Source organism: Neomonachus schauinslandi, chromosome 15, assembly GCF_002201575.2.
Source record: "Neomonachus schauinslandi chromosome 15, ASM220157v2, whole genome shotgun sequence".
Classification (NCBI taxonomy): Eukaryota; Metazoa; Chordata; class Mammalia; order Carnivora; family Phocidae; genus Neomonachus; species Neomonachus schauinslandi.
Window position 1 is genome coordinate 47,775,820 of NC_058417.1, and position 20,378 is coordinate 47,796,197.

The 20,378-nt window shown below is 44.8% G+C and overlaps 1 protein-coding gene across 1 annotated transcript in view; it reads left to right on the forward strand.

Annotated features, from left to right (window-relative positions):
- Window positions 1-19,992, forward strand: part of CEP112 (centrosomal protein 112) — a 409,030-nt gene extending 389,038 nt beyond the window's left edge. The window contains exons 24-25 of the mRNA XM_044921845.1: window positions 16,128-16,229; window positions 19,909-19,992. Of these exons, the coding sequence (XP_044777780.1) occupies window positions 16,128-16,229; window positions 19,909-19,992 (186 nt within the window). The remainder of the gene's footprint in view (window positions 1-16,127; window positions 16,230-19,908) is intronic.
- The last annotated feature ends 386 nt before the right edge of the window (window positions 19,993-20,378 follow it).

The following is a 20,378-nucleotide window of genomic DNA, read 5'->3' on the forward strand; positions in this document are numbered from 1 at the left end:
TCCAGGCTCAAATTCGCAGAAGAGAGGAAGTTCCCTTCCACAGCCCCAGGAGTCTTGGGCTCGGTTTCATTGGCCCCGAGCTCTAATCCTGGCAGCGGCCTGGAGCAGAAGGCAGAGGGGAAAGGCAGTTCATGCAAACCAGTGGGGTTAATGAAGCAAACCACCATCGCCTGGGGGTGGCCACTGGGTCCTGAGTCCACAAAAGTGAGAGAACTCTGTTGTCTCCAGCCGCTGAGCCCCAGCTACTAATGTGCCTCCTGTCCTTACCTGGTTGTCTCAGCAGCTCTCGGGGCTGGGCTTGCAAATGAAAAGGCCCAGTGACTCAAGCAGAGTGAGGAAGAAAACTAACTGGAGTGTGGAAGTGGTCGTCATTAAAAGAGAGGTGTGGTACAGGGGCTCCTGGGTGGCTCAGTCTGTTATGCACCTGACTCTTGATTTCAGCTCAGGTCATGATCTCAGGGTGGTGAGATCGAACCCCGCGTTGGGCTCCATGCTCAGCGGGGAGTCTGCTTGAGATTCTCTCTCCCTCTCCCTCTGCCTCCCCACCCCCACTTGTACTCTCACTCTCTCTCTCTCTAAAAAAAAAAAGAAGTGGTATTATGGGCTGGATGTTTGTGTCTCCCCAAAATACTTAAGTTGAAGCCCGAAGTCCCAGTGTGATGGTATTTGGAGATGAGGCCTGTACAGGGGGTTAGTGAGTGTCCCACAAGAAGAGACACGAGAGGTCTAGCTCACTGTCCGCCGTGTGAGGGAGCTGCGAGAAGGTGGCTGGCTGTAAGTTGGCAGCAGTGCTCCCTCACCAGATCCTGACCCTGCTGGCTTCCTGATCTTGGGCTTCCCAGCCTCCAGAAGCAGGAGAGGTGGATGCCTGTGGTGTAAGCCACCCGGGCTGTGGAATTTTCTTACAGCAGCCCAAGCTGACTTAAGACCGGCGGGAACCAAGAGGCCAAACGTTTGAAGATAGTCCATCCGTGAGGACATCGAGCCCTAACCGTGTCTGCAGGATTGAGAGGAAGCCTGTGCTTGCTGTTGCCTTGGACTCTGCCTCCTCCATCAGTCACACCTGATAACATCTCATCACCCAGTCGTGTGATTTCTCCATCCTCTTCAGTTCTGTCCGTCCCCTCCACCCTCTGGCTGTCATCTTTGAATCTGAATCACCTCGAGTTTGGAGGAAATGGCCTCTTCCTAGCTGGTGTCCCTGCCTCTCATCTCTGACTAATCTTCCTTAAATACCACTGCTGTAGTGTTTTCTCCTGCTGGAAGAGACTTCTCTGCCCGATTCCGAGGGCTCTCGTGGTCCGGATGACCTCTCCAGCCTTGTGTCCGGGCCCCCAGCCCCCGCAAGCAGGCCTCCGCTCAGCAGGCTCTCAGCTTCCATACCAGTCATGCTCACGGGGTATTTTTCTTCACCTGGAATTTCCTTTCGCCAAATGTCTGCCCATCCAGCTGCTATTCACCTCTGGCAGTACACCTAAACACCCACCTGCTCCCCTCTGACCTGCCCAAAGTGCCCCATGCCGCACAGATCTCTTTTCCCAAGTTTCTATGATGTTCCGTTTCCCCATAGCTGAATGTGTAATGTTTGTGGACTAATTAGGTTTCCCAACAAAATTGGAAGCTCCTTGGAGATAGGGTTTGCTTCTTCCTCTGTGCTCCTCGCCGAGCATAGGCTGGTACTGAGAACGATGAGGGGCTCGGCACTGATTAGGAGAGGCGGAGAGGTGAGTGCATGGTCCATAACATGTCTGGGTCCAGTCCTGAGCACACTGGGAGCCAGGCTTCCTTGAGGCAGCGGCTCTGACCCTAGTGGATTGCCACCTGACCACCCACCAGGCTCTGCGTCCCCTTGGCAGGGAATCGTTTAAATGAAGACGTAAAGATTGCCCCAGAAATCCTGAGACAGTAGTTTAAAGGCCCCTGTGCCCAAGACTAGACACCCTTTGATACTTTGCACCTAATCCTTATACAGCCATGCTGGCTACCCGCCTCTCTCCCAGGCTGCTTCTGGTTACCGCATGCGGCCCAGCAACACAGTTGAGCTCCCTGCGTAGATGAAATTAAAAACGTCAGTGGGATTTTCTGAAAGTGCTCGTTCCATCAAACGTGTGCTCTGCCTTACGGGACATTTAAAGTATATATTAACCTAAGTTTGCAGTCAACAACCCTTATTTTTCCAAGATCACTGAACATGACAATGGTCACACAAGCCCCTTTTCCAGGGACTTGGGCCCACCTGTCTATTTAAAATCTCCTTTAGGGGCGCCTGGGTGGCTCCGTCGGTTAAGCGACTGCCTTCGGCTCAGGTCATGATCCTGGAGTCCCGGGATCGAGTCCCACATCGGGCTCCCTGCTCGGCGGGGAGCCTGCTTCTCCCTCTGACCCTCCCCCCTCTCATGAGCTCTCTCTCTCTCTCATTCTGTCTCAAATAAATAAATAAAATCTTTTAAAAAATAAAATAAAAAAAATAAAATAAAATAAAATCTCCTTTAAAAAATAAAAATAAAATAAAATCTTCGTAAGGCCAGGAGGAAGGAAGATAATTTTCTCAGAGAAAATCTATCACAAAAATATTTTCTTGGGGCTGTAAAAAAAAAAAAAAAATGTTAGCATAATGCAAGATAAACAGTATCCTTATCCCCCAAATCTCGGACTTTTTGCTGCCGCTATTGGTTTTCAATATATGCACAAGATAAAGCAGGGAATGAAGGACTGCGGAGTCCTGAGCGACCCACTTGGGCACTCGAGCCACACAGAAAGATCTGATAGCAGCCTCCAATGCTTGGAAATAAATAGCAAAACAAAACCTCTAGAATTCAATCTGGATTAGAAAAGACACCCTTTCTGTTTGTTTTCACATATAAATGAGGTAGTTGAAATGTGCGCTATAATATATTTTACCTTGAGGGCCAATAAGCCTGAAGAATAACATTAGTCATAATATCAGCACCTAATGTTTAGGAAATTTTTTTCTAATTTTAAATAGTGATTTTTCTCTGTCCTTGAAGTAAAGAAGAAAGCTGTCCCGATGAGGATCCCTCAGCCAGGAACGGCTGTCGAGAGCTTTTTCCTTTGTGTCTTGACTTCTCCACCGTGAATTCTTTTCAGACATCATCAGAGTATGTTTCTAGATTTCAGTACATTTTTAATATTAAAGAAATGTCTTCAACTGAAAGAACAAAATCTTCCTGCTCTTTACTTGACCTTTGTTGGTTTGATGTGTTTTAGAAAAGATTTGGGCAACAGTTTTATAAAGAATGCGCCGAGACATTCCTGGAAAAGCACACTAGTGAAAAGAATAATGAAAAAAAGATTAGAAAAGGAAACCTCTTGCTCAATCTAACATACTGCTAATCTCCCCCACAGTTTCTTGGGGTTGTGCTGGTTTTACTGAAGACAGGAACAACGTACCCAAGTTTTTAAAAGATACTTTAATGTAACTGTTTCTAAAAGAACTTTTACTTTTGGTAGGCATATGTCCCAGTAGACCAAGCCAAGTTAATATTCCTACCAGTGTGTCTGATTTGTGAAAATAGAGACCCCAGTCTCTCTCACACTGAACGTGAACTGCTCTCGGGCCATTTCTCCATAGGACCTAGAGCCGGTGTAGAGCCCAGATGTATGTGGTCAGGTATGTTCTGCTTCGTGCATAAAAAGCTGGCAAAAATGCCTTTATGATGGCGAAAACAATCCTTATAATGTTTTCAAACTTCAGCTCAATAATGAGGTAATCTTATTTTCTTTTTAAATAGCGCTGATCTCCCGTAAAACATAGAACCTACCCTCAGGGGACCCACAGTCTAAGAGGAGAAAGCAGTGCATAAATAATTATCCCGTGACAATGAAGTAAAACAGAGGCTCTGGGTACGGGAGACCTAGATACGGGTCCTAGAGCACCTGCTAACTAGCTGTTATGGCTGTGGATAAGACAGGAGCCTCTCTCGGCCTATTTCTTCATATGTAAATAATCATAAAGGTACCACATGGAATTGGTAGGGAGAGTAAATAAAATATAATATATGCAGAAGAATGCCACGTGGTGCGTAACACATAGAAAACACTTAGTAACTGTCAGCCGTCGATGGTGGGGGTGCTGACCACCATCACAACAATCCTAAGTGTTAGATGCATCAGACTTGGAGGCACATTAGGACTGGACGCCTAAGGAAAGGTGTCCCAGAGAGGTCTCTCTGAGAACAGTGAGTAGCGCTCCGGCTGGTCAGGAGAAGGAGAAAGCACAAAACAATCTGCGCAAAGGCATGAGGCACGAAAAGTCATGGGATTGCGGGGGTGCAGGGGGGCAGGGGGGAGGATGCAAGTCCTCACTGAAGCACAAGGCATCCCCGAAAGTAAGATCAGCTGAGAAGGTTCATAGGTGATCGGTGCCAACAAGGCTGTCCTTAGTCTATAGGTGCTGAAACGCTTTCTTGGGGCTGGGAGCAGATGGTCAGATCTTCATTTTTGAGAAACGGGCAACAGTGTAGATAAGCAGTTGAAGAAAAAAAAAAAAAACTAGAAGCAGTCCCTACCCGTCTCCTTCGTCCCCTGCCCACCCCCACGACCCCCGTCCTCACCTGACCACTCGGCAGTCCCGAAGCATGCCACACGCGTTCACCTGCATGCTTCTAGCTCTTCCTCTCCTCCATCCAGAAAGTTCCTATTCATTCCACAAAGTCCCAGTCAAATCTCATCACCTCTCTAAAGACTCCCATTATCCCACTTAGAAGTAATCAATCTCTCCGATTCCCTTCCTTGGCCTATTATCCTTCAATTATGTTTTTATATAGCTCCTTTTTACGTGTCTGATGTCAAATGTGTAAGCTTCCCAAAGACAAAAACCGTTTGCTACTCCACACAGAGCCATGCAGAGTAATCACCCGGAAACGTTGGCCAGATCCACATCCCGACCGTTGTCATTCAGAAAGCCTGAATGGAGTCTTTGGATAACTGCACGTTCCCTAACTTTTAATTGAATGAAAATTTCTTTTATCTCTGCTGTGTAAAGGTGAACAACTCATGAATTTAGTCAGTGACTGTTTACAATGGTGTTTTGAAATTTTCTGCTATGAGGTTGTGGGGTCTCTGTTCCCATTAGTTGGGAGGTAAGGGGATTCATGCACAAAATCCTCATTAGCGTTAATTGGAACTGCCTAAGTAAATCCTGGGTGCACTAGTGGGACAATGACCGCCTTTGTATTCCTATTTTGTGTTTTGTATAGAATGCCATATCTGGCAAGACATGCCTTCTCAAACATAAGGAGATAATTGGTACTTTGAGGGAGAGATTTAACTTATTTATAATTGTCAAGAGTTTAAATATGCAGAAAATAAAGAGCAGTCATAGCTTGCCTCTCTTGAAAGATACCCTCAAACCAGGTCAAAAATCTCAGACTAAATCAGATATTTGGAGTGATATTTAACTGAAGGTTAGATGTGGATACTCCTACTGTAATTTTTGCTTTAAAATAGGAAACAACATATTTATCAACAAACTAATTCCATCTTAAACCCTTATTTGTAGCGTTGCCGTTCACCCAAATCTCTCAGGACCGATATGCGGTCTAGATGGCTTCGTTTCACACATGCTGACAGCATGGGGAGCAAATGATGCCCATGGTCCCTGGCCTCCCTGCAGCTGCCCCTTCCTGTGAAACCCAAGGCCATGCTCCCTACTCCGCTGCCTCTCAGCCCACCTCTCCCACCATTCCTGATCTTTCTCTTGTTCCACTTCTCCTGCGCCCTGCATGGTGGAGCCCCTTGTGGGTGACTCTCTGCTCCTGGGGGATTCTTAGTCTCTCCTTCCCCCTTCGAGAGCCCTTCCGTTCCTAAGGCTTCACCTTGCTCTTCCAGCCCAGGCCTCTCAGGCATCTAATCCCGGCCTTTCTCATAAGCTCCACAGCTGCCTCTCCTCACAAACGTCTCCCGGCGCCTCAAACTAAGGAGGTCTAAGTAAATGCAAACCCAAACCATGTCTTCTCTCCCACCCACACACAGACGGGCTCCCTCCACCCATTACCCCGTCTCTCCAGGGACATCGCTCTTCTGGGCACATGGCTGAGGCCTGAATTCTCATTTGACTCACCTCTCACTTTTATTCTTTATAAGCCAGTTCATCGTCAGCTTCTGTGATAGGACCTTCCCACAGCCTTGCCTTTGAACCAGAGCGCTCTCTCTCTCTCTCTCTCTCTCTCTCCTGTATCACTCCAGCCGCTCTTGCTGTCCCTGAGGCCCAGTCTGTTCCTCTCCTGATATTTCTTTACAACATTTTCAGATGAATCCTCCTCACCCCTCACCTCCCAGTGTCCCCACCGTAAGTGGGCACGAAGCGGGTTTAGATGTCCAGCTTCAGCCCTGGGTCTAGCAGTTACTCACTGTGGGCCTATTTCTTCATCTATGAAATGGGTATGATACTATCTGTCTCTCAGATTTTATGGAAGGACTGAATGGCGTCTTGACAATAGGTGGAAGATTATGTATCAGTTCCTTAATACATAGCATAGCAGGGGTTTGTCCATGCTGATTTCTCTTTATTTTCTATTACATTCAATCGAAACTCGATGGGATGACTTTTACTGCCTCCATAATTTCAAGGTCCCAACTATCTATCCAGCCATAGCTCTGTTCAGTCATTAACTCATTAAAACAATGTTCGCTGAGCGTTTACCATATGCCAAGTGTTCCAACCTTACTTCAGTTCACAAAGAGCAAATATCACATGGACTCCAAAACCCCTACCAGCCATACTGAATATCAGTCTCACTCCGTAAGTCTTCTTGGGTCTTCTATTTAAGGAAGTCAGTTAAAAGTCTCGGGAGTCTTTCCCCTCCCCCCTTGGTTGGGGTTTCGGTCCTCCGTTGATGGACACTACCTCGGCAGGCCCCACCCAGAAAGGGCTGACCCAGTCTGTCGCTGAGAGGACAACAGTGAAAACCACCCCGTCCCCCCACCAAAGCGTACTCTCCAAACCCTTTTGAAGATGGACCTTCCGAAGTAAAGTGGACACGTTGCTTCCCTTTAACTCCTATAAACTCGGCCCCGCCGCGTGTCCACGTTCTCCAGCACGTGCCTCCGCAGGCTCCCCATTCAGCCTTTCTCAGTCTCTGCCTCCAGAACTGGTGCAGGCATCATAGCCCTCTCAGACTTCAGCCAGCCGATCTTTGAAGTAAGGGTGTGTTCCTAGCATATATCAACGTATGTGAAGGAAAATTCCAGCAATGGTATTGTCCGGAAGAAAAACATTAGGAATAGAAACCAAAATAATATATTCCAGAGAGAGAGGAGCCAGCATTTAATTTCAGGAGACACACACACACACACCAGGAAGCAGGAGCCATTTAATGTGGCGACCCTATAAAAAGTCCTGTCATGAGGAGGGGGCAGAACATGGATGAAGCAAACTCCCCTCCCTCAGGCCTGAAGCTGGCCCACTCATTCGTAGCCACGGCGCTGATTAAAAACCGCAGGACCCTGATGGTTCCTCACGGACAGAATCGGCTCTTTGTCTTTCGGGACAGGTTTTGTGAGTTGTTTGCTCTCCACATTCTAAAGATCCTGTCGTCTGAAGACAAAGACGGACCTAACACGGTGTGCTGTGAGGTTTGATTCATTCATTCACTCAGCAAATATTTATTGAGTTGCTACCATATGCCAGGCACCAAGATAAATGCTGGCGCCACCGCAGACAGCAAAACAAGTGCGCTCCCCGCCTCGTGGTTCTCGTGCGTGTGGGGATCAGCCAACGTTCTGTGCAGGGCCCCAGAGAAAATGGCTTAGACTTAACTTGCGGGCCACCGGGTCTCTGTCAGGATGGCTCAGCTCTGCCATTGTCATGCAAAGCAGCCACAAGATAATAGGTAAGCAAATGAGCATTTCTGTGTTCCAATAAAGCTTTATTTACAAAAATAGGTGGCGGGCCAGATTCGGCCTGTAGGCCAAAGTTTGCTGACCCTTGGTCAAACAGACGCAACACATAGATGCAAGTTAATATTTTGCCTATTCTACCCCTTTTCAATCAGGACTAATTTAGTTGCAAGTGGCAGAAAATGCAACCCAAACTGAAAAAAATCTAAGGGCAGGGCGAACTTCGGGGTCAGCCGGACAAAGGGCCCGGTTTCTCTCTCTCCAGTTCTCAGCTCTTCTTCCTCTGGATTGGCTCCCCTCTCAGTCCAGCTTTCACTCTGTGGTAGCAAGATGGCTGACACAACCCCAGAATGACGCCCCCTGGGTGAAGTCTAGTGGATGAGAGAGTTTGTCCCATGATTCTTGGTGACTCCGGTGACCTCAACTTGGATCATGTACCCAGGCCCCAAATGATCCCAGCACAAGGGGCATGTGATGTGATGATTGGCTAGGCCTTATCACATACTCCACCCCCCATGATCTTGAGTGGACAGTGTGGGGGAGGAGTGTGTTCCAGTAAGCAGAAGCCTCTCGAATGAATGCTGGAGGGTGAAGCAAATATCCACCACATATATCTTGTGAAATTCTAAATGAGTACCTCCAAAGGCCTCATTTGTTCATAGGAGCTCTAAGATACGGTTTCAGATTTTTCTTCGACATCAGGAGGGAAAGGGTACTGCTTATGTGCAACATGTCCTCCAAAATTTTAATATTCACACATTTTAATTTCCTGCCACCACCTCAGTCTTCTTATTAGATATGTATTTAAGTCTTTGCTTCATGGACAGATTTGGGCAACGTATTGGCCTCTGATTATCATACCCGCTTCTCATCTTTTCTATGTGTGTTGATTCTTATGAATAGACTATGAAACCCAGGTTTCTTTTTGCTGTCAGGAATCTTTCCAACCACCCGCAGCTGAATTTAGAGCTTCCAAAGCTAACAAAAGTGCTAGGTTCGGATCATTGTCTTCACCCTCGGGCCACGGTTTTCTCCACAGTACCAGAAAACTGTTCCTTCCTCTTAAAACAATAACCCTTTCCAGAAACTAGTTCATGCTGTCCTCCCATTAGAGGGGCTGGTGGCTGCTTCCTTAATCAGCCGCCCCCTTTCCTGGGAGGCTCAGGTCCAGTCTGCAGCAGGCTTCGCTGCAGACCGGACCAGAGACCGGTCCCTAGGTACAGGGAACAAGGGGGTCCTCTGAGCTGCAGCCTCGGTCTGAGGGCACCCCGTTGGAATAAAGAACCATAAGATGAAACCGTATTGAAGAAAGAGGGGGGAAATGAACATTTTGAGGATTGTTGAGAAAACTATGGTTACTTCTACATTTTTCACTTTGTATTTGAGAATCAAAGTACACCAGCTATGGCTGCAGAGCACCTTTCTTAAAATGGATCTCGCTCGGCAGTTGCTGTGGCAACGCATAATGCCTTAACCCCAATAAAAATGACATTTCTTAGAAGGCAGTGCATTTTTTCTCAGCTGCACCAGAGCATTTTTTTGGCACCATCTTTTGCTACAATTTCGTTCACTCTTTTTCTTTAAACCACATTGGAATTCAGTATCAAACTGATGAGTTTTATATACCCCCTCCCCTAAAAAGCCCATGCAAAAACTTTTTGCTGCACAAAGGCCCATTGCTCAGAAACATCCCCCACATTTCTGCTCACCTTCTATTAGACCCCCCCCCCCCCCCTCCCCCCCCCCCCTTCCCCCCCCCCCCCCCAGTAACCTCCCTCCCTGTGTCCCCCTCCTGCCCACCTCTTAACTTGCCTGTCACCACCCTGCAGAAAGCCCGGCATCTTTCTGATGTTCTCCACTACTCCAAACCCTCCACTGCAGCGCCCACCCATGTTCACCCTGTCTCAGACTATATGCTATGCTCCAAACTTATCTCTTGTGCTTTCCCTCATCCCCAGCCCCCTACAATTTATTCAACAATCAAACTCCATTTGCTTTATGGCGTTCAGCTAAGCCAGGTGTTAGAAGGACACAGTTCTGGATCCCCGAATCCACAGTGAGAAGAAGCATCTGTTAATTTCCCCCAACCCTCCCATATGTATCTAATGGGTAGAAATCCAGGCTGGGTGGAGAGAGAGCTTTAACCTGAGATCCTTTCCTTAAATCATTCAGCATGGAGCAATGATTCCCCACCTGTGGACCAGAGCTATTGGCAAGGCTCTGAGGAAACTCATACATACACCAATCATGGTCGGTAGCCAGGATAAATAATGAGTCAAAAACAGGTACTACTGCTTTCCAAAGCCTTGTAGATAATTTTAATTATAAAATACAAATTCACTTAAAATTCATTCTGAACTCATAGAAGCTTTTTGTCATGATGTACTTTCTCAATCCGTAGATACTAAAAAATGCAAAAAGGTTTAAATGGAACCCTCAAGTTAATCGTGAATATATGCAAATAATTTGCTATCAGGATTTCTAGTATTGCAAATAATTAGAAATCAAAAAGTATAGTGCTAGAGGTTTGGCTAAATGAAATATATGTATATAATTCATAATATACATAGATATAATATAATGAAATATATATGGATAGCCTCCATTATATGATGTAATGATAACTAACATTTATTGAACATTTATTTACTAAGTGCCACTCTTGTAAAACTCCTACATGTATTAAGTCGCCTAAATCTCACAGCAGCCCCAAGAATTTATAATTCCCATTTTCCTGATAAAGAGACTGAGGTACAGAGAAGTTAACCTTCCCAGGGCATGCAGTTTAGGGACCCAACTCAGGTTCAGCTCCAACATTCCCGCTCCAGAGTCTGGGTTCCTAACCTCTACACTTGACTGTTCAAAGGCAGGTTACAAAACAGCCTGTCCTTTTGCACAAGATGGCTCTGTAAGGTCAAGTCATGGGCACCCCCTCTGCACCAAACACTCAATGATAATTGGTAAAATAGAAAATGAGAAAATGCAAAAGAGAAAAGTAAAACGGGGGCACCTGGGTGGCTCAGTTGGTTGAGTGTCTGCCTTCGGCTCAGGTCATGATCCCGGGGTCCTGGATCGAGTCCCACATGGGGCTCCCTGCTCAGCGGGAAGCCTGCTTCTCCCTCTGCCTCTGCCCCTCCCCACTGCTCATGCTCTCGCTTGCTCTCTCTGTCTCAAATGAATAAATTAAAAAATCTTTTAAAAAAAGAGAGAGAAAAGTAAAATGTACTGGGAGTCAAAAGCAGGATGGACATCTGTGTGTGACCTGGAAACAGAACAGAACCCCAGAGTGATGAGTGAGGCCAAAGCCGCAAGTACAGGGTGCCGAGCCCATCAGCAGGCAGAGGCAGCTGGAAGAGAAGTCCCAGGAGTAACAGGGGACAAAAATGCTGAGGGGGCTCCTTGCCAGTGAAATGACAAGAGACTGGGTCACAGCGTGAGAGCGAGGGCTGTTGTGGAAACTGAGGAAGGCTATTGCCTGCCACAGTGAGGGGCTCTAGCTCATCTGAAGTTGGGAGGCAGTTGCCCCAGATGCAGCCTCCTCCCCAGGGCCTGCCCCCTGAGACACCATGCTGCGGGACCCTCTACACCCAGAGATCTAGATGGAGGAGTGGCAAAACCCCACGGGACAGGAAAGTGGGCAGAGGAAAAGGAGAAAGGGCCTGTTGTGAGGGAAAGTATCCAGGCACCTGGTGAACGGACAGAAAGAAGCCAACGAGTCTGGTGTCTGGAAATGAGAGGACCGTCGAGTGACGGCAATGAGAGGTGAATAGAGACCAGACGGTGCAGGACCTTGTTGGTCTCACTAAAGGATTTGATTGTGATTTTAAATGTTAAGAAAATTTGAATCAAAAACCAAAACCAACGTTACTAGTACGTCTGTGGGTCAGGTGCAAGACAAAGGCATCCCGGACTGGGACGGTCCCAGGGCGACAGCAAAGTGGGGAGATAGTTCAGAGATGCCATCAGTAGAAGTCTGACTTAGTTCCCTTTTTCATCTGCTGAGCTGACCCCCAAAATGCTCGGTTGGATTTTGTAAAGTAATATGAGGCACAGTCATTTTCCGAAAGTGCTTCCCTCTTACCTCAGAAAACAATCACAAATGACTATGCAGGAACGTGTGACACAGGAACCCCAGTGGCCTCCCCTTTCCTCACCTCTTCAGAAGTGAATGCCGTCTTGGGTGCATGGAAGCTTACGATAAAATAACCTGTGGCTGAGGCACCATCCCTAAGTTGTGTGTATAAAGCTGCAGGCTTCCATCTTGTTGTTTGTTATACCACAGGAGGGTGACATATTTGACATGGTTATGACATGTCGACATCACTAGTTGATAGCGTTTTTCAATAAAAACACCACAAAATGTGCTTTCGTTCTCCTTCCATGTTTTCAGTGAAATTGTAAGGTTTCCAAGGTTCACTTTTTTCAACATCACTTTGAATTTTTATCTCCAGAGATCCCATTGGCTCAAGTCAACTACAGATTCTGTAGACTCTTGTTTATGCGAATGAGTATTTGGCCGATAACCCGGGATGTAAGTTTTACTTGAGTGTAACACTAAAATCTAGTTGTGGTTGTTCTCAGTCTTCGTGGTCCTTTTTAAAAATTAAAGGAAATATTGTCAGTGCTCTGCCTTCAAGGGAAAGGTGGGCAGTCTGTTGCCATGGTGCGGAGCACAGCTGTCTTTGGTCACGCGGGCACCATGTTATACATACACCATTTCCACTCAGCGTCCAGAGGTCTTATTACATCACAGGAATGTCGTTGTTTGTCACAAGGTCCTATGTTTCCTAATTTTCCTTTGCTAAAGGGAAGAAGATGAAGGAAAGCGGGAGGGGGGAGGCTGATAATCTATTTGGCGTGAGGTGGTTGAGGAATGTGGAAGAGCAGATAATTATGCACAGTGCTTTTAGAGGGCAGTGGGAGTGCTGAGGTAGGGTAGAAATGAGCCAAAACAGTCCTGGAAATGCCTTTCCAGAATTATTCAAGTGAGAACAGTCTTTGAATGCTTCTGCATTTAATAAACTAATAGAGCCTTCACGAGTATAATTGGACAGTATATGCTAATGAAAATTAATATTCAAACCTAATAATATAGACTTACATATAAAAACTTTCATTTGCCTTAGTAAAAGGAATTGTATGTCCATCAAACCCTTTGCTTAGATCAGTTCAACTTCCTCTAGCTTCTTGATCTGTTGTAAGGTCAGATTCAGACCACAAGGGAAATGTGGGAAGGCAGGAAGACGAAAGGAGATTGGCGTATTTGGCAGTTCATAGTTTGTGATTAGTCTATAGATAAGTGTTATCACCCCCTCATTATTCCCCCTCAAACACATCCTGGGTCAGAGGTGGGGATAGAAAAATAGTAGCAGGAATCGAAAGTGATATGAAAGAATATAAGCTAATTCTTTCCTTCCTCTTTCTCATTTTGCCATGTGACAAACTTAGATACAGCTTTCACTGGTTGGACCGTAAAATGTGTGCTTCTGTGGGGGATTTATGGAACCTCTAGTTTAGGTCAATATGTGCATTGCACTTGTAGAGATTTTTTAAATTAGTCTTATCTATAAATCTTCAATTGAAATTTTAAACCAGTGGGAAAGTGTGAGGAAGAAATTATTGTTGTCATTGTTATTGTAGGCATTAAAAAGAAATAAAGCAAAGAACGGATGGATGTCTGGAAGGATGGTCGTACGTCCGCCCCTTTCCTCAGCCCCTGTTATATTGTGGGGAGCACCAGTGTGTAGTGGATGAAACTTCTCTAACTGGTTGTGTCTGTGATGTCCTTTTCCTTTGGGGGTAGAAGAAACATCTCAGCATTTGGAAAGGTTATTTGAGAAACAACAGAGCATAGTGGCTAAGAATGTGTGCTTGACAGTCAGACTCCTTGAGTTCCAGTCCTGGCTTGCTCGCCTCTCTGTGCTTACCTCACTGAGTTGTCAGAAGGATTCACCACTTAATAAAGCACTTAGAATTGTATCTGGCACATCGGAAGTACTCAATAAATGTTTGCTGGTCGTAACATTTTTAACCTTATAAATAGAGCAAAACAGATTAAAGTTTTCCATGACTTTATTAAGGTAACAGGATTCTGTGTGGTATAATGATTTTTAAATTCAGGATTTGGGTTTAAGGACTCAGGGTAGTAATATTTTCCTGGTTGATAGTCTCATTCATAAGTGAGGTAATTTCAGATTTTCCAAGAGCTCATTTTAAGTTCACTCAGATTCACTGAAATCATAAAAACAAAGGAGTAGTAGAGAGAAAGTGGAAATGCCCGGATCCTCAAAAAAAGTTGGAAAATATAGCCAACTGAATTTAAAAGTGATGTGATAGGGTGATCAAAGGGCAGTCTTGTTCACACACCATTCTCTGCTGTCTGTGGCCTAGCCTCCAGTAGAAGGAGGCCATCAGATATGAAAGGTGAAGTGGGGACAAGACAACGGAGTCAAGAGAAACTATGAGAATTAACCGAAGAACTTAAGTGCTTCGCCTTCACCTCCAAAGTACTTAAAACTGAGGGAAGATGGCCCCAAGAAAAGACAGAAAGGGCATACACAGTGTCTCAGGAAAAATGGTCATCGTTAATACCAAAACGTATCCCAGTGGAGTTCCTGAATCGAGGAAAAAGAAAAATCACATGGGCATTCAAGCAGAGAAAGTCACCTTCAACACAGAAAACAACCCAGCCTGGCTTCAGACTTCACCGTAGGTGGATGTGATGCCAAGAGGACATTGAAAAGAAAAGTTGCCAAAGTCCTAGGGGAGAGGAAATGGGGCTTGGGCATTATTATAGCCAGTTCAGTGGTCTTGCAAATGTACAGACAGTGGGCAGACATTCCAACCAAACAAGGATACAAGAGAGATAGCACACAGGAGTCCCTTTTGAAAGAGTAGTAGCTCAAAATTTCAGAGCCAGTGTTGAACAATAGAAAAATATAGTCAATATACCAGCTTGTGGACCCTCGATAAATGTTGCCCTTAAGATCTGTTTTATAAAGCATGTGTTTCGCTTTGCATGTGCATTTCATTTTGATCTAACTATTGAACTTAAGTCCAAGAGGAGAAGGTGGGAAAAATTATTACATCACTGGGAGAGATCATGTTTCATTATTTCTGTTTTTCCTTTAGGTGTAAATCACAAGATTATAACATAGGTCAAAAAACACTTTGCCAAAAATTGAAAAATCATATTCTAGAACATTTGCCATGGGATTTTAATGGATAATGAAATGAACTATTAGAACACATTTCTTAATTCAGTTTAGTCTAAGAAAAGTTGGGAATTAAGGCTGGTAATTTTAAATTATCTTCAGTAGATCAATGCATAGACTTGTCTTAACTGAGCTCAGTTGCACATATTTTCATAGTATGTTACCTTATTTCCAGGTGCATCCAATGAATCATTTATGGGGTACTATGCAATTCTGCTTTAATACTCAGTTAAGTCACACACGGCACATGCAATAGGTTTTTGAATTCCTTCACATCTCAGATTAAGAGGAAGAGAAATCAAATAACTGGAGAAAGACACCAAGACACACATACTCATGCACCTCTTCATTCTGCTCAGGCATATCCCTCCAAAGACTCTTCTTCTGCCTCCCTCCTTTGCTTCTGTCTGTAGCTTTTAGAGAGATGAGCCACCAAACCAGCCCAGGGATCCATCAGTTAGCTGAGCCCAGGCTTGATTGTGTTCTGGAGGAAGAGGGAAGCCCATGAGCCAGAGAAGTTCACAATGGCAAGACATTCTGGTCTACCTGTGTTGAGGAGTCTTGGAGGCACAGCAGCAGGGATTCTTCTTTATTCCTATCTTCATTGTCCTATGGATTATATCAAGCACCCAGCTGCCTAGCCAGTTGGAGGGAGTGTCTTAATCAGAGCAACAACAAAGCCTGAGTTGTCCTCAAATCACAGTGTATCAATGATCATAATCCACATCCTGATCAAGAAAAGGTTAGCATAGTGCGTATATCACGAGCGGTGAGGAGAGAACAGGCGTTTTACTTATCAAGGGCTGAAAATTGTGTTAATGGGGATTTTAAAGAAATAAAAGTGTTTCAGGAACTGTCTCTGCCAGACTCACAAGGGCAGACCGAGTGCCTTTTTCAGTTTGTAACTCTGTTTCCTGTCGTTTCATCTTTATTGACCACATGTAGCAAACTTACCTTTGTGATAAATAAATATTATTATTTATTATTTTAAAAATTGAAAATCATTTCCGTGGGAAAAAAACTGATAAGCTGTCTTTTTTTTTTTCACTTTAGATAACTTATATACGACAAGAATACGAGACCAAATTCAAAGGATTGATGCCAGCATCTCTAAGACAAGAGCTGGAAGACACCATTTCCTCCCTAAAGTCACAGGTAATTACCAGAATCAAGGCATTCCCTCAGGGTTCAGGTGGTGTGTATATCCTGAAAACAGACTCACAAATAAGTTTAATTCTGAACTGATGCCAGAAATTTATGTAATAACATAACATACAACCAGGATGAATGGTTTTTTGTTTGGATTTTTTTTTTTTTTTTAAGTTTTTCTTACTAGTTTTGCAACTCATTGTCTCAATAAGATTTCCTTACAAGCACCCGTGAAATTGAAAAGTTCAGTTATGGTTACTTTCCCTCATTTACAGTGTACATTCCAGTACAGCCTCCCCGTTTCTCCTCTTGGTACCAGGCCCCAAATGCCATCGCTTGACACATCGGAGATTTCCTGACTGTGTGAAAGGGCAGAGGAACAGAAACGATGGCTAAATTAGAAGCATTTCTATTCTGGTGTGTTTTGTATGCTTGTTAGACATAGCAAGATGCATTTTAAATTCCAAGCAGAATAATGACAAGGTATTCAAATAATTCAGTTAAATATTTCTTGCTGAAATGTGTAGTTCTTGGAATAGCTTATGAAATACAGTGTGAGAGATGCACTGGATGTAAATTTAGATGCTTAAGATTATTTCACAGCTCCCAACGTCAGTTTTCTCCGTGTACTTCTAGAAACACATTTTATATATTGCCAGTCTAATGACTCTAACATGGGAACGAATCTACACGTTCCCACTTCTAATACACTTAGGAACCTAAAATGTACTTTCCCCTACAACAGTCATGTTCCCTTTGTATGTCTAAGAATCCTTGTATGACTGAGATTGATGAAAAGCAATAGCTAGGACCCAGAGTAGCCAAAACCATCTTGAAAAAATAAGAATGAATTTGGGAGGGCTCATGCTTCCCAATTTCAAAACTCACTACAAGGCTGTAATAATCAAGACAGTATGATATTGGCGAAAGGGTAGACACAGAGATCAATGAAATCGAATTGAGAGTCCAGGGGAAAAAAGGACATATATATTATATATATATAAGATTTGGTTTATTTGTCAGAGACAGAGAGAGCGCACACAAGCAGGGAGCACGGCAGACAGAGGGAGAAGCAGGCTCCTTGCTCAGATGCAGGACTCAATCCCAGGACCCTGGGATCATGGCCTGAGCTGAAGGCAGATGCTTAACCAACTGAGCCACCCTATTATATATTTTTTTGATCAGTTGGTTTCCAAATGTCCCAAGACTGAGGGAAAAATGGAAAGAAAGGTGCTGGGAGAATCACATTATTCAACAAGTTAACTCAAAACGGATCATAGACCTAAATGTAAGAGCTAAAAAAAACTCTGTACTGGAATGTACACTGTAAATGAGGGAAAGAAGAAATCTTCTTAGATTAAGGAGTGCATCTTTGTGCCTTGGGTTAGGTGGGAGTTATTTTTTTCGCTGTGACACCAAGAGCCCAAGCAGCAGAAGAAAAAACCAGATGAATTGGACTTTACTAAAAGTTAAAACTTTATACTTCAAAAGACAACATTCAGAAATTGAAGAGACAAACCATGGTATAGGAGAAAATATTTGCAAATCGTGTCTCTGGTAAGAAACCTCAAAAAAAAAAAAAAAAGGAAATCATACTTTTTTCTGGGAAAGGTCCTTGAGAGAAAGAGGTCTTTGCTCTCTGTGCCAAGAACAATGCCTGCCACATAGTAGGTGCTCAATAAATTGATTTATGAACCGATACGATTGGATGATATCCACATGTGCTCTTTGTAATGTGTAGGGCAAAGCGCGCGCAGCAAACTTCGGCCGCCCCGTATGTATTCCCCTCCGTCAAAAGCCTCTCACCTGAAGATGAAATGTCCGTTCTAGCATTCTGTGGGCTACTGTTGGCTTTGCTCCTGCCAGCCACATTTTCCCTCGTTCGCTCCTGCCTATAAACATAAGGACTGCAGGAAAGTGTTAAGGTAGAAAGGGTTAAGTCATTTTTATTTACATGGAAAGCTCCCTTGCAGTGTGGTTTACCCATTAACTCTGTAGGAGAGCTTCCATAGGGTTGGCTATGGAGGACCTGGCACCTTCAGAGGAGGGGTTTTTTTTAAGGAAAAAAGACCGAAAGAAAGAAATCTGATAGCCACCTGCAGGGCTTCTGTTATCATTCACCTCATTTCCCTGTAATAAAAGCCACTGCAGCCTCCTAAAACTGGAAGTTGACCCAGAAAGAGAGTCCTGCTAGCTGGCAGCTGCGTGGAGGAGTCGCAGGCCACAGAGGGTGCAAATTTAGTTTGAAAGCACAGGTGTCTGTATTTTCTGAAAATTGTTGGGATTCCAATCGCAAAGCAGGGGTGGGGAGGGGAGGCCGAATCCGTGTAATGCTTGCATCTGTCAACATTATCAATTGTCCTATGGGTCATTTGAGCAATTGGCTAGAATTAAGACCAGGGTGATATTACAAGTAAGCAAAACCGAGGGGGACCACCTGGATATGTACCCGTCTAGAGAAAGTGTGCTTTCCTCTCTTGCAAGCACATTTGCTGTTCGCCGGCAGTGTTCTCTGGCCAACTAGGCTTCAGAATCAGCCGTTGCCATGGTTTCAGTTCAGACCAAAGCAGCAAGAGTAAACAATTCTGAAATGATCAAATACCGCTGACTCTTGATTACATCGAGCCATAGTAGGAGTTACCCCCAAACTGTTTCTATTTGTTCGTGTAAGGTGCTTTTGAATTCATACCTGATAGAGGTATCTTTAATACTATATAGAAATTTATGCTTCCAAAAAAATCAAACCACACTGTGAAGATCTGATTTAAGAGAACATGCTAAGCCACTAGGCGGCTTCTTTTAGTCTTTTCATGTCCTCCTCCTAACCTTGGGAAGCAGCTCTCATCGATCCCATTTCACAGATGAGGCATCAAGAGCTCAAGTAACTTTCCTAGAGCCATCGAGGCCAAGCCAGGAGTGGAACCCAAGCTGGCCTAACTCTGGCCTAGGCTCTTTCCACTACCGATATTGTCTCTCCAACCTCAGGGAATCCCCAAGACAGACTGAGGTTTCCAGAAGACAGTGATTTTCTTTCTCCTCACTCATTCACTCATTAAACACTAGTGAACACCAGGGTCCCACCCAGCCCTGTGAAAGAAGCTGGGAACACAGGGACGAAGAAACATCCTCCCTGTCCCAGACGAGCTCTCAGGTTTGGGGGAGAGATATGAAAACACGTAACCCCAGTGCAGCTTGAGAAGTGCTAATAATGAAGCACAGGAGTAGGAGTAAAGAGGAGGGGCCCTGACTTGGCCTAGGATGTGATGAGCTGTTGGGGAGGAATCGAAGAAATCTCCATGTAGGAGAGGTGACATTTGAACTAAACGGTAGAGGATAAATGGGAGATAGGTAGCCGAGCATTCCAGAGAGAAAATGCCCCGTGCCAAAGGGCAAAGGAGTCAGGAAGACATGGTGTACAAGGTGGTGATGGTGGGGAGGACGGGAGGAGAAATGGAGCCTCAAGGACGGGCTGGGGCCAGACCAAAATGGCTCTGCAGTAATGAATTTGGATGGACTCTTGTCTCGGATGGCTTTTCAGGAGGGATGCAATGTGATCGAAGGTGAAAAGCACAACACTGACATTCAACAAACCCTCTCCCTTTTATCTAGGGAGCCACGTTATTTGCACCATATTTTGCCATTTCAGCCACATTCGCCTCTGCTCATACGTGGTGTCTTTTTCTAGGTTAACTTTCTGCAGAAGAGAGCATCCATCCTTCAAGAAGAACTGACTACATACCAAGGCAGAAGGTACAGCCCACGCTCCTAAGGCCTTCTGATTAGTTTGTATTGTTGGCACCTGTGAGTCTCCCGGGTTGACCGTAGGGTCTTTATTAAAATGCTTACACATAGTATCAATTTGGAAAAAAAAAAAAATACCGATTTTTTTTTTTACTAAATAGCCTGTCTTTGAGAAGCCACCCACCTCTTGTAATCACAGTGCTTAGTACGATCAGAACAGAATGAGAGAATCTGCAGATGCCTGACAAGTCTGGGCCTCACCTGCATCGTCCTGACAAGACATTGTCTTAAAGCCCAGTTGCAGGGTTAAGGAGACCGTCTTTCTTTTAAGATAGCGAGATGATGCAATCCTTAGTGTGGTAGCCCACATCTTCAAAGCCCCGTATCCCCTGGAGGTTTGGCACTGTTGCAGAT